At 54.9% G+C, this 12673-nt stretch overlaps 1 protein-coding gene across 14 annotated transcripts in view; it reads right to left on the bottom strand.

Moving 5' to 3' along the window:
• TCF3 (transcription factor 3) overlaps window positions 1-12673 on the bottom strand; it is an 83209-nt gene that overhangs the window by 26091 nt on the left and 44445 nt on the right. For all 14 annotated transcript variants that reach the window (XM_062510041.1, XM_062510051.1, XM_062510049.1 and 11 more), the window contains 3 exons: window positions 12510-12603; window positions 3095-3162; window positions 59-188 (listed from right to left, as the gene is read on the bottom strand). In XM_062510041.1, coding sequence (XP_062366025.1) covers window positions 59-188; window positions 3095-3162; window positions 12510-12603 — 292 coding nt within the window. The remainder of the gene's footprint in view (window positions 1-58; window positions 189-3094; window positions 3163-12509; window positions 12604-12673) is intronic.

Below are 12673 nucleotides of genomic sequence, written 5' to 3' on the forward strand. Positions count from 1 at the left end.
CTGATGAGGGCATCTGCCCAGGTGGCATGGTGGCACACGGGGACACACAGTCACTCACCTATGCTGCTCTCAGCACCTCTCCTGCGAGGATTGTTGGGGTAAGAAAAATACTGAGACCCCCCTTTGCCTCCGGTGGGGGAAAGTGTGCTCGGGCTGGCGATTCCCATCTCGCCAGGCAGGAAACTGGGCTGCAAACAAGGAGAGAGAAAAGCCCTTCCATGGAATTACACTGCAAAACGACTCACTAGCAGAGAACAGAGCTGCTTTGAGCCACCTTCACACCAATTCAGCTGAGGGGAAAAATAAACATGAGCCAAGGGGCCAGGAGGGAAAGCAAATGCGTAAATATGGGGGTGGAGGTGAGGGAATAGGTGTGGAGGAACAAAAGGGGCTTTCAGCTTGTGCTTTCCTGCTGGACCCCAGCAAGGGACCTCTGTAAACCAGGGATGCAAACCAGCGGGTGCCATGGTGGGGGACATTGTGGTCCTACAGTCACCTTGCAGGTGCCATGGTAGGACCATCATGGTCCCATGCTCACCTTGATGTCCAAGAGGACAGGATGAGCCCCATGTCACCAGCCCATGTTGTGACTAGTGCCCTGGAATGGTGCTGCCACTGTTCAGGGTGGTTTTCTCCTGAGTTTTATCAGTGAAAAGCCAAATCCCTCTTTCTAAAGCCAGGAAACTCCTCCCTCGTGTTTATCCCGGCTGACCTTGGGCATGCTGGGAAGCAGTGCGGAGCCAGGGGAGCTGGAGCCCGGGGTGCTCCCTCCTGGGCCAGAGCCTCTCCTCCAGCACTGCCCCTCTCACCTCGGGAGGAAGTTCAGTGTATTTACATGGAATTGCACAGTGTTGGCAAAGGGCCCTCAAGTCCCAAAAGCTCAGCTTTGACCCATCTTCCGAGGGCAACACATGGAAATAAAGGAAGATTTCAGGCTTTTGAGAAACTGGAAAGAAAAACCTTTGCTTTCAAACTCCATCTCCTCCAGAAAGGGGTCAGGGAAGGAAAGAGGAGCTCGTGTGTTCACAGCTGGTGACATTCCTGCAATCTGTTCCACTGCTCAGGTTTCCTCTGCTCCGGACCCGCTCTGTGCATGGCCAAGGAAAGCACCGGGAGGGATCCTGGGAGCTGCTGCCCTGCTCCTCCTGCAGACAGGAGCCCACTGGGATTTTGAGGCATTCTCAGAGAAAGGGGTTTTCTTCCCACTTCTTCTCCTGGGGGATGCCCCAGGAGATGGTTCAAGGTTAAACAAAAGGGAAATGCCCTGCCAGTCTTCCCCAGAGCAGTGTATTTTTGGGGAAGAACCTGATCCCCATCCAGAGCATCTCCAACAATTTTTCATTTAAAAAAAAAAAAAAGTCAACCCCCCTCACTCCCCCAAACTGAAGCCAGAAGCAACAACTGCTCTGGGGGCCACAGAGGCTCCGTTGGCCTCCCCCCACCCCCACAAGGGGGCTTTGTCTCCACTCCACATCAAGTGGGATTTGCCACCCGATCCCAAGCCCTGTGCCCGCCTCTCCCGGAGCTTCTCCCAGCCATTTGCCCCCCATTTCTGTTACCTTATATTCCCCCCTCCTCCACAAAAGCCTAGCAAAACCATCGCATCCAAAAGCAACACTTGGCAACGGGCCCAGTTTTCTTTGAGCAGCTTCAGTGGTAAATGAAATCCACTCTGGCACAGCCAGCACAGCTGCTCCAGCAAAGGAAACATCCTCACTTCAGAGAGGAGGAAATTATGACAAATTTGTGCAAAATTAAAACGTGTAATATGTGTGTGCATACATGGATAAAATAAAAGCTGTCCGGCCAAAAGCTCCTCCCTTGGCTCCAGTGCTGGGACTGTTTCCCCAAGGCCATGCTGGGCACTGAGGGGGCACTTGGAGCCACACATCAAAGGGAGCTGCTTGCTCCTTCCTGACAAACTATTTCTGGATGCTGGTGGCAGCAGGGGAGGTTATCTCAGGGCTGCTCTGCTGCATTCCAAGCTTGGATTGACACCTGTAGTATTCCCCACAGGAACCAAAGTTGTTCCACCAGCAGAGTCCTGGAGTTCACACGGGGTGACCCAATGGGGCCAGGCTGCGTCTGCAAGAGGTGGCTCTGGTGGGCTGGGACCCTTCCAGGATTGTGAAGATCATGGAGTCCCAGAAGGATTTGGGTTGGGACCCTCATAGGGAACAATTCCTTCCCAATATCCCATCCAGCCCTGCCCTCTGGCAGTGGAAGCCATTCCCTGTGTCCTGTCCCTCCATCCCTTGTCCCCAGTTCCTCTCCAGCTCTCCTGGAGCCCCTTCAGGCCCTGCAAGGGGCTCTCAGGTCTCCTTGGAGCCTTCTCTTCTCCAGGTGAGCACCCCCAGCTCTCCCAGCCTGGTTTCAGAGCAGAGGGGGTCCAGCCCTGGGAATATCTCCGTGGCCTCCTCTGGACTGGTTCCAGCAGCTCCATGTCCTGATGCTGTTCCCCAGGGCTGGACAGGGAGCTCCTGCTCCTCCTGCATCAACAGCCCCACCATAAAAACACAGCTCTACCCAACAGTCACACAAATGATGCTGCAGCAGCACAGAAACCATGTCAGAGACCCTCCCTCCCTCCCTCCCTCCCCAGAACTGGGACACAAGACACTGTCCAGGGAGCTGGGAGATACTCCTGAAGGGGCGAGGGAAAGCCCAGGGCAGGCAATGGTGTGGGAAGGAGCGTCCTGGAATGCCCCCCTGCCCACGGCCAGCCTGGCACAGGGAAAGGTGTTGTTTGGATCTGACTTCCTGGAACTCCCCAGTAAGGCAGCGTGGCTGGGTCATGGCTGATCAAATACAAACCAGGAGTAACAATAACGAAATGAGTGAGGCTGAAGAAGATTGGGAAAGAATCAAGAGGCTGCTACAACAAACATTTTCCAACCTCTGACAACTCTTCAAAGCCAGCAGCACACAGCAGTATGAACCGCCAACATTCACAGAGGTTTTGGAGCAGAGCAGAGGTTTCCCAGGACCCCATGCACAGAGATCAGATGTAAATCCAGGCTGGTTTTCATTACCAGACTCTCACTCTCGGGAGCCAGTAAATGAAGCAGAAAATCTCACTGTATTTTATCATTACCTGGTTTAGTCCTGGCATCCCTGTGTCTCTTCCAAATGTGGAGTATGAGGCTCTTTCACTGCTCTTCCCTGCAGAAGGAGGAGAGAAAAGAGGTTTGGGATAAGAGAGAAGTGAAGGGTATTTTTTTTTGCCCCCAGGCACCTGGATCTTGCTAAGGGACAAATCCCACTCCTGTGAGGCAGCTCGCCCTGACCTCCCATGAAGGGACAGCCTGAAAATCTCATGCTAAAGCAGGAGCTGCTTTCAGTTCACAGAGAGCAGGTCCATAAACACCAAAAGCCTGGAGCTGCAGCAGTACAGGGAAGTGCTTGTGGCCATGGAAACTGGCAGTGTCAGCTCTGAGCCAAAAGCTCCCTGCAGACACTGGAGAGCCAGCTGGACTTGGCAGGGCCAGGCTGGAGCTGACCAAGGGCCAGGACCAGTGACCAGACCCCCGGTGTGCTTTCCAGACAACAGGAAATGCAATCCCAGTGCACGAGAGCTGAGCTCCTGCTCCACACAGGGTTTCTGGGCACCTTCTTTCCCTCTCCTGGGGAAGGTTCAACTTCCCAAAACCTGCAGTTCCTCAGAGCCAGAGCATCGCTGCCAGATGGGATCTGTGTGCCAAGAGCCCCATGCCAGCAGTGCCTGTGTGCCCCTGTGAACTTTATAGAGTCCCAGAAGGATTTAGGTTGGAAAGGACTTCAAAGCCCATCCAGTGCCACCCCCTGCCATGGCATGGACACCTTCCACTATCCCAGGCTGCTCCAAATCCCATCCAACCTGGCCTTGGGCACTTCCAGGGATCCAGGGGCAGCCACAGCTGCTCTGGGCACCCTGTGCCAGGGCCTGCCCACCCTCCCAGGGAGCAATTCCTGCCCAATATCCCATCCAGCCCTGCCCTCTGGCAGTGGGAAGCCATTGCGCCTTGTCCTGGCACCCAGGATCAATGAGGGCTTCTCTCACAACCATATCACCCTGTGTACATACTTTGTGAAGCACCAAAAAAAAAAAAAAAAGGAGCCCAGCCCCCTGGTGGGATGTTCTCTCTCTGAAACATCCTGGCACTCTCCTGCCTCGTGATCACTGCCCTGGGCACAGCATGGCCCCAGCCAGCAGCAGCCAGGGGTGCCAGGACAGCAAAGGACACAAGAAAGGGAGGAAGGGAACGATTCTGTGCTGTGCCTGGAGCACCTGGAGGCACAACAGTGTCCTTTGGGATTCTCTCCATGCCCCTAAAGCAAAACCAGACACTCTTCCAGTGGGGAACAGGCACTCCACCACCCCCCACCCCCAAACCCTTCCCAAAAAGGGGATCACAGATCACATCCTGCCACCGGTCTGGCTTAGGGAGCAAAACTGGGAGGGGCAGGATTTTGCCAATCTGCTTAGCCTAAAGCCAACCACGGGGCCACTAAAATGCAGGTTAATGCACTGGAGCGACGCTGAGGCTGGCAGGACTCTCCTTACCCCACTAAGAGGTTTCTGGGGATCAGAGGAAGAGGGGAGGGGAAGCAAAATGCCTCAAACCAGCCCCCTGAAGCACAGGGCCCAGCGACCAGAGAATGCTAGAACGGTTTTGTGTTGGAAGGGATATTGAAGATCATCTCATTGCAGCCCCTGCCATTGACAGGGACACCTTCCAGGTGTCCAGCCTATCCCAGGTTCCTCCAAGCCCTGTCCAGCCTGGCCTTGGACACTTCCAGGGATCCAGGGGCAGCCACAGCTGCTCTGGGCACCCTGTGCCAGATGGGAAGAGAGAGGAGGCTGCTCAATTTGCAACCTTACCATGGAGGCCTTGAACTCAACCCAGAAATTTTAGAGTGGATTCCTCCACTCCAACCCCCAAGCCCCAGACCCCCATTCCTGATGGGAAGGTCCTGGCACACTGCAGCCTCCCCCTCCCTCTGTCCAGCGACAGCCGGAGGCTCCGGGTGCTGCTGCCATTTGCTTTCAGAGGCTTAAACATTAAGTAAACAAAGGTCAAAATGTCAGAGGATAGATCTCGTAAATGACCTAATTTCTAAAAGAGCTTAAGAGCTCGATCTGCTACAGCACCAGCCATGGGCACAAAGGACTCAGCAGGTTGTGGCTTCAGGTAGGTCCTGATTACTCCTAAAGCAGAGGAAAAGCAGGGTAATGCCAGGGGTTGGCTGGACAGCAGCAGCCATGTCTCCCATCTGATAAACACACTGCTGCTTCCATGTGTAACTGCAATGGGGAATCACAGAAACACAGAATGGTTTGGACTGGAATGAACCCTAAAGCCCTTCAAGTTCCACCTCCTGCCATAGGCAGGGACACCTTCCTCTATCCCAGGGTGCTCCAAATCCCATCCAGCAGCCTCTGCCATCACCAGAGAACTTGGCCTGAACCAGGGGACTCCTGGATATCTCTGAGAAGGTGAAGGGACACTGGGCAATCCCCAACCATGTGCAGTTTAACAGGGCAAGTGTTGGATCCCACCCTTGGGATGGGGCAGCCCTGGATGCAGGGACAGGCTGGGAATGAGAGGCTGGAGAGCAGCACCGTGGGAAGGGACCTGGGGGTCCTGGTCAGTGGCAAGTTGGATCTGAGTCACCGCTGGCAGCCCTAAGGGCCACCGTGTTCTGGGGGGCACCAGGGCCAGGGAGGGATTGTCCCACTCTGCTCTGCACTGGGGCAGCCTCACCTCCAGTGCTGGGGGCACCTTGGGCACCACAAGATCAGAAGGAGCCAAAGCTGCTGGAGAGCGTCCAAAGGAGGGACACGGAGCTGGGGAAGGGTCTGAGGAGCAGCTGAGGGCACTTGGCTCGTTCAGCTGGAGCAGAGGAGACTGAGGGGAGACTCCTCGGGGGCTGCAGCTCCTCCCGAGGGGAGGCAGAGGGGCTGGGGCTGAGCTCTGCTCTGGGACAGGGACAGGAGCCCAGCAAGGGCTGGAGCTGTGTCAGGGCTTGGGCTGGAGCTCAGGGAAAGGTTCTTCTTTCCCCCGAGGGTGCTGGGCACTGCCCAGGCTCCCCAGGGAATGGTCCCGGCCCCAAGGCTGCCAGAGCTCCAGGAGCGTTTGGACACCGCTCTCAGGGATGCTCAGGGTGGGATTGTTGGGGTGTCTGGGCAGAGACAGGATAGGGACTCATGGACCTGTGGGTCCTTTTCAGCTCAGGATATTCAAGGATTCTATGAACCCAGTGCCAGCTCTGCACTGCTCCAAACCCACAGCCTTCTCTGGATGTCTCTCCTTCCTCAGTCAGCATCTGCTGCACCCTTGGGTCTGTGGGTGCCCTGTGGAATGGGGGTCATTGGGAAAGACAGGGCAGTCCTGGCCAGCCCCAGCTCCTGTACCCTCCATCATCACATAACAAGGGAAAAAAAGCAGTAAAAAACTCAGCAGAAGACATTTTCATTTCAATATCTTTGAAATCAAGGCAGAAGAAAAAATGGCAAACTTCTGGATTGGAAAAGCCTGCTGAAATTCAAAAGGTGCACAGGCTGGGCAAGGAAAGGCTGAACTTGCCCACAGAAGGAGCTGTTTCTGTGGGCAGGGAGATGGCACAGGTGGCAAACCCAGACCCACCCTGTCAACCCTTGGCAGCCACAACCCAGGGCACCAACCAGGAAAGGTGGCAAAGCCCCAGGAAGGAGACAAGTCCCAGTAACTTGGGAAAACCCACCAGGAAGCTCCCCAAACTCCAACTTGCTCCTAACAGAATTCCTGAAATCCTGCAGATGGGTGTGGAGGGATCTTGTGGGGGGAGGAGGAGAAGAGTGGCAACAAATCCTTTGAAGAGGAAAGGGTTTCCTTTGGATAGGAGGTAAGGCAGGAGGTAAAAAAGGCACCTTGAGTCAGTGTACCCAGACACTGGCTGAGAGCACTCATTCCAAATCTTTCTGGCATTACCCTCCTGCCTTTCCCCCTGCCAGCTCATTCTCCTGTCCCTCACCTACCTGTGCTGCCTCCAGCCCTGCCTAAGGAGCCATTTCCCAGCCTCTCTAGCCTCCCAGCATGTTCCTTCTTGCAGGATCTGGCTGTGTGGGGCTCTGGGAAGCAAGCCTCCCCCAGCCCTGCCTTCACCCAGGGCTTTTCCAGAGGAACCCCCCACACCGTTTGTGCAACTCCTCCCAAAGGCACATCTGCTCCTGAGCTTGGAGATGAGGAAGAAAAATAAAAACTGCTCTTCTCAGAGGTTCCCACCCGCTCTGGCAGTGTCAGGGATTGGCTTTGGCACCCTGGATCATGGCAGCATCTCACCTCCACCGAAGCAAACTGTTTTTACATAAATCATGGGTTTGCCATTTTTCACACAGACCACAAAATCACAGAAAAACCTGAATTGGAAGGGATCCACAGGGATCATCGAAGTCCAACTCCTGGCCCTACACTTGACAGCCCAAGAAAAAATATTTAAATGCTGCCTACAAGTTTTTCCAGCACTGGCAGAGCCAATGCCCCCACATCACCCCAGCCTCAGCACAGCCACCACCCACCAAGCACCTCCCCCAGCCCCACACTGCTAATTCCATTAGAATTCCGGCCTGGGGGAAAAGGGGAGGCAAAACACAGCCAAGGATTAAAAACAGAGAGAAAAAAAAAGAAGTTAAAAAACCAGGAGCAGCAACAACACCCTGATTAAACCCATTGTCCAGGAAGACCCCAATCTACAGGCGCTGACAATACCCACCCGATTAGGAACACTGCTCTGAAAGGCAGCTAATTACTAGAAATAATTACTAGAAAGAAATCTGTTATGGCTTATCAGTTTTCTCACAAGTTAACCACTCCACTCCCTGCCTGTCCCTGCTGAAGATGAATGGTGAATTGTGGAATTGGTGACTTTAAACAGACAAAAAGCCCTTCTCACCCTCCTCATCCTCTGGGAGGAACCGGTTTGTCACTGTGCTGTGTCCTGGCACCACCCCAGGACAGCCAGAGCTGCTCCTGTCACCTCTCCCCACCACATGCTGGGAAGCTCAGAACTCCCCAGGAGGTTCCCTGTCCTCCAGGGAACCAAAGGCTCAAAGCTGGAAAACTTGGAGGAGGGAACAATGGAGGGCTCAGACATTGGCTCTGCACCTGCTCACCTGGTTCAAAGTCCCCCACCTGGCAGCCTGGGATGCTTCTCATTCAGAACACTCATAGTGTTTCCATTTTGGGATTTAGAATCACGGAATCCTGGAATACCCTGAGCTGGAAGATCCAAGGATCATCAGCTCAGCCCCTGTCCCTGCCCAGACACCCCAACAATCCCACCCTGAGCATCCCTGAGAGCGGTGTCCAAACGCTCCTGGAGCTCTGGCAGCCTTGGGGCCGGGACCATTCCCTGGGGAGCCTGGGCAGTGCCCAGCACCCTCGGGGGAAAGAAGAACCTTTCCCTGAGCTCCAGCCCAAGCCCTGACACAGCTCCAGCCCTTGCTGGGCTCCTGTCCCTGTCCCAGAGCAGAGCTCAGCCCCTGCCCCTCTGCCTCCCCTCGGGAGGAGCTGCAGCCCCCGAGGAGTCTCCCCTCAGTCTCCTCTGCTCCAGCTGAACGAGCCAAGTGCCCTCAGCTCCTCCTCAGACCCTTCCCCAGCTCTGTGTCCCTCCTTTGAACTCTTTCTAATTTATTTTCTTATTCTTTTGACAAATTTAGGTTATTCAATCAAGTGCAACACAGCCCAGAGCTCCCTGCCAGTCCATCCTGTAGAGCGCTCTGATTTTCCCCATCACTTGTGGAGCTGAAACTGTGGCAGAAGGGAGTGACTGAAGATTCCACTCACACTGTGCCTTTAATGAGAGCAGGAGGGGTATCACCCGCAGCTCTGTGGGAGCCCTGGATGGGGGGAGCATCTCCCACAGGTGCTGTCTCAGTGCAGCCTCTTGGCTCTGTGCTGAAAATGCCTCCCACAGTCAAGCTCCCATCACGCCCCATGTTCACCCAAAGAACATCCATGAGCTCAAATTCAACAGCTGAACAGAAATCAATGCTTATCCTTTCAAACTGCTTTTGGATCAGGTGTGCACCTGTGATTCACAAGGTCAGCACCCCGAGACTGGGCTGGACTGGGGTGAGAAGCAGGGACCATCCCTCCAGTTGCCACCCACTGCTGCTCCTGCTCTGGGGCCACTGCAGGGAATAACAGGGATTAAATCAGAGCTTTGTACCCCACCAAATACACCCCAGGGGCTAAGCAACCCTTTCCTCACTGCCCCTGGGAGGGGACTCAGGCTGGGGAAGGGGACCCTGGGCAGGGGAGGAGGGCTTGGGCTGGGATGACACCAAAGGGCCCAATCAGGACAGGAACAAGGGGCAGGGATACAGCCTGCAGGGATTTCAGGGATGTGCTGGCAGTGTCCTGCTCCCCTCAAACTCAGACCTGCTTTCCTTCTCTCCTGGGCCAGGCAGATCCCTCCACCCTGTCTTTCCCACAGAGTTTGCTGCTCGTGGAGTTTGTGACAGCAGCTCCCAGCACAGAGATAAACTGAGCAGAAGTCTGGATGGACACATTGCACTGCTCCCTTACCCAAAGGGCCCCTCCACCCTGCAGCTTCCCAATCCCCCTCCTTGTTCCCTGCTCTGTCAGATCAGTCTGAGTGCTGACAGGCTCATGCAGGAGGGGGAGCACCAGCTACACCAGGGCCCCAAAATGCCACCAGCCTGCAGGGACAGGGCAAGTGCAATGGATGTGATCACTGCCTCAAAGCTCAGGCTGGCAGGAGCTCCTCAGCCCGCCAAGGTCTGGTCAAATCAACAGCTCCCTTTTCCACTTGGAAAATTGAGGCAAAAAAATCACCATTTGCTCCATTTCTCCAACAAGCACTGTCTGCTGTAGAGTCCCTTTGCTGTGGAAAGGTGTTCCCTGTCCCTAAAGCCCATCCTCAGAGCATAAGAGGCTGCAGCCTGGCCCTGGGACCTGCACGGACTTCAGGAGCACAAAATCCAAAGGATAGTGGTCCCAGGAGGAGCCATCACCACCCTGACTGCTCAGAGCCCCAGCACTGACTTTGGGGGGCCCTTTCAGCTCAGCCTCCCTCTCTACTGGCCCAACCCACCACTGCCAACACAGAGCATCCATGCTGCTTCCAAAATGTTTTTTTTCTGCAGCTCCTGATCCTCCTTGAAGAAATAGAGGTCGAGTGGGAAAGAGATAAAAATTCTGATCTTGGAGAAGGGCTTAGATGTTTCACACACCTTTCATCCATCAACTACCACAACATGTTCGTCCCCATCTGCTCCCTCCACCTCCTCAGATTTTAAAATTCCCCGGTTCCACTCAACCACCCCATTAACATGAACTTCCCACCCTGAGGGGCACCTTGCTGGAAAGCAGGGTCTGGCACAAAAGGGGACACATTTCCAAAACTTCCCTTTCTCTCCTATTTTTCCTTTCATTTTACAGAAGCATTATTTTTTTTTCCTGCCTTTCCTCTCCCTTATCCCTTTGCATTTTGCCACTCTAAAAGTTTTCAGAAGCAGCTTGGAAAAGAAGAAAAGAAAATCCCACCCCTGCTCTTCACCATCTCCTTCCTTCCCAGCACATAAGCAAAGAGGTAGGTTTAGATTGGATATTGGGAAGAAATTCCTGGCTGTGAGAGCAGTGAGGTCCTGGCACAGGGTGCCCAGAGCAGCTGTGGCTGCCCCTGGATCCCTGGAAGCGTCCAAGACCAGGTTGGACAGAGCTTGGAGCAGCCTGGGATAGTGGAAGGTGTCCCTGCCACGGCAGGGGGTGGGACTGGATGGGCTTTGAGGTCCTTTCCCATCCAAAGCCCTCCGTGATTCTTTGATTCTACAATGAAAACTGATTTATGTATTTTGGAACCTGCTCCTAGAATCAATGCTTTCTACTTTAACTATGTTCAATTTTAGGAACAAAAGGGACTTGGAAATATGAGGAACCCTTTCCCCCCTGCCTGATGCCTATTTCAGTGGTGCTGCTCCTGATCCCCCTGGGGAGACACATCCCCTTGAACGTGGGGCCAGATTGTGGCATCAGTTCTGCTAGCCACAGGGCCAGTGCTCCCCCTCAGCTTCAGAGCCCCTGGAAATCACCTCACGTGCTGGGGACTGGTTGGGCTTGCAGAGAGAGCTGCAGTGGCTGCCAAGGACCCGGAGCCCCGGCTTTGAGAGGGAGCCAAAGGCATCTTCCCCACACACATCAAAGGGAAAACCTCACTGTTCCTCCCAGGGCAGCTCCTTCTCAGCTGGAAACTCTCAAAGCTGCCTTGGCCCCAGGTGTGGGATGGGCTGGGACGGGTCCCCCCACGCACGTCCCCCCCAAGCTCTGCTGAGCTACAGCAAGGCTCCCCTGTCCTGCTCAAAAACTTCTCTGTGCTCCACTCACATCGTCCTGGGCCACACAGGGAGAAGGAAGATCCTCCTTGCAGAGGGACAGGGGAAGCTGCTCAGAAAGGCTCCTCCCCCTGCACAGGATCCCCAAGGGACACCCAAATGTGTCCCCAACAGCACGAGGGGTGAAAGGGGGGAGCAGAGCTCACAGCGAGCCCCAACCCTGACTCAGGAAGGGCCAATGTGTGGCCACTCCTGTCCCAGAACTACCCTGCTCTGCTCTTCCCCTTTGTCACTACATCCACAGGGGTGATTTTGTGTTGGGGGGATTTTCTGTCACAAACATGATTCTCTTTACTTACCCCTCCCTTCCAACCACGAGCAAGCCCTGCCCCAGCCCCACTCCTTCCACATATGCTGGAGCATTTCAAAGCAAAGATGGGGAGGACTAAACCAAATTCCTGACCTAATGCCATTAGAGGTTTCTAAGCCCTCCAGAAGGGATATTTTCTGCTCTTAATCTCTCCTCCCACCCCCAAGCTGGGAGAGGTGACTGGGTGAATGATCACACGCATCCGGTCACGCAGGATCACCTTCCCCAGCACCTGCCAGTCCCTGTGAGCTCCTCACACTGCCTGCGTGGAGCTGGGGATAGAGGGGCCAGACAAGGCTGCTGGAGCCTAACAGGATATGGGAAGAGGCCCCTCCAAACCCCAATGCAGTAAAGAGAGCACCCCCAGCTCTCTGGGAAGTGACACAGCCACCAGCCCCTTGCAAGTCACAGTCATCCAGTGGGTCTGGTTGGAAGTGACTGTGGTGGGATCATGTGATGCCACCTCCCCACTCAAGCAGGGTCTTCCCAAGTCCTTAATAAATCCTTAACAATAGGTATCTCTCCCACCCCTAATTCCCAGCTTCCAGGAGCACACTCAGCCCATCCTGGTGGGCATCAACCCCTGTTACAGCTTCAGGGTGCTACCACAAAGCAGGGAAAAATAACCACACACATAAAACAGCTGGCACAGCGGGCACTGGTGGAACCCTCTGGGTATGACCTTGCTGGACCACACCTGGAGAACACCTGTAGCAGGTCCAGCACAGGGAACAGCAACGCTGTCCCAGCACTCCCCCCAGTACAGACAGGCAGTGCCATGTGTCCCCTGCCCTGGAGACCTGGCAGGCAGCTGCAGGCACTCACCCACGAGTCCAGCTCCCAGGAATGGTGATGAGGAGATGCTGTTGTGGGATGGCAGGTCCCGGTGCTCACCATAGTGGGGGCCTTCGCCATAGCTCTGTTGGGACAAAGGGGACAGTCACACCTGAGCGTGAGGAAGCTGAGCCCAATCCCCAAAAACGAGGCTG

The sequence above is a fragment of the Cinclus cinclus genome, chromosome 28 (genome assembly GCF_963662255.1).
Source record: "Cinclus cinclus chromosome 28, bCinCin1.1, whole genome shotgun sequence".
In the NCBI taxonomy this organism is placed as follows: Eukaryota; Metazoa; Chordata; class Aves; order Passeriformes; family Cinclidae; genus Cinclus; species Cinclus cinclus.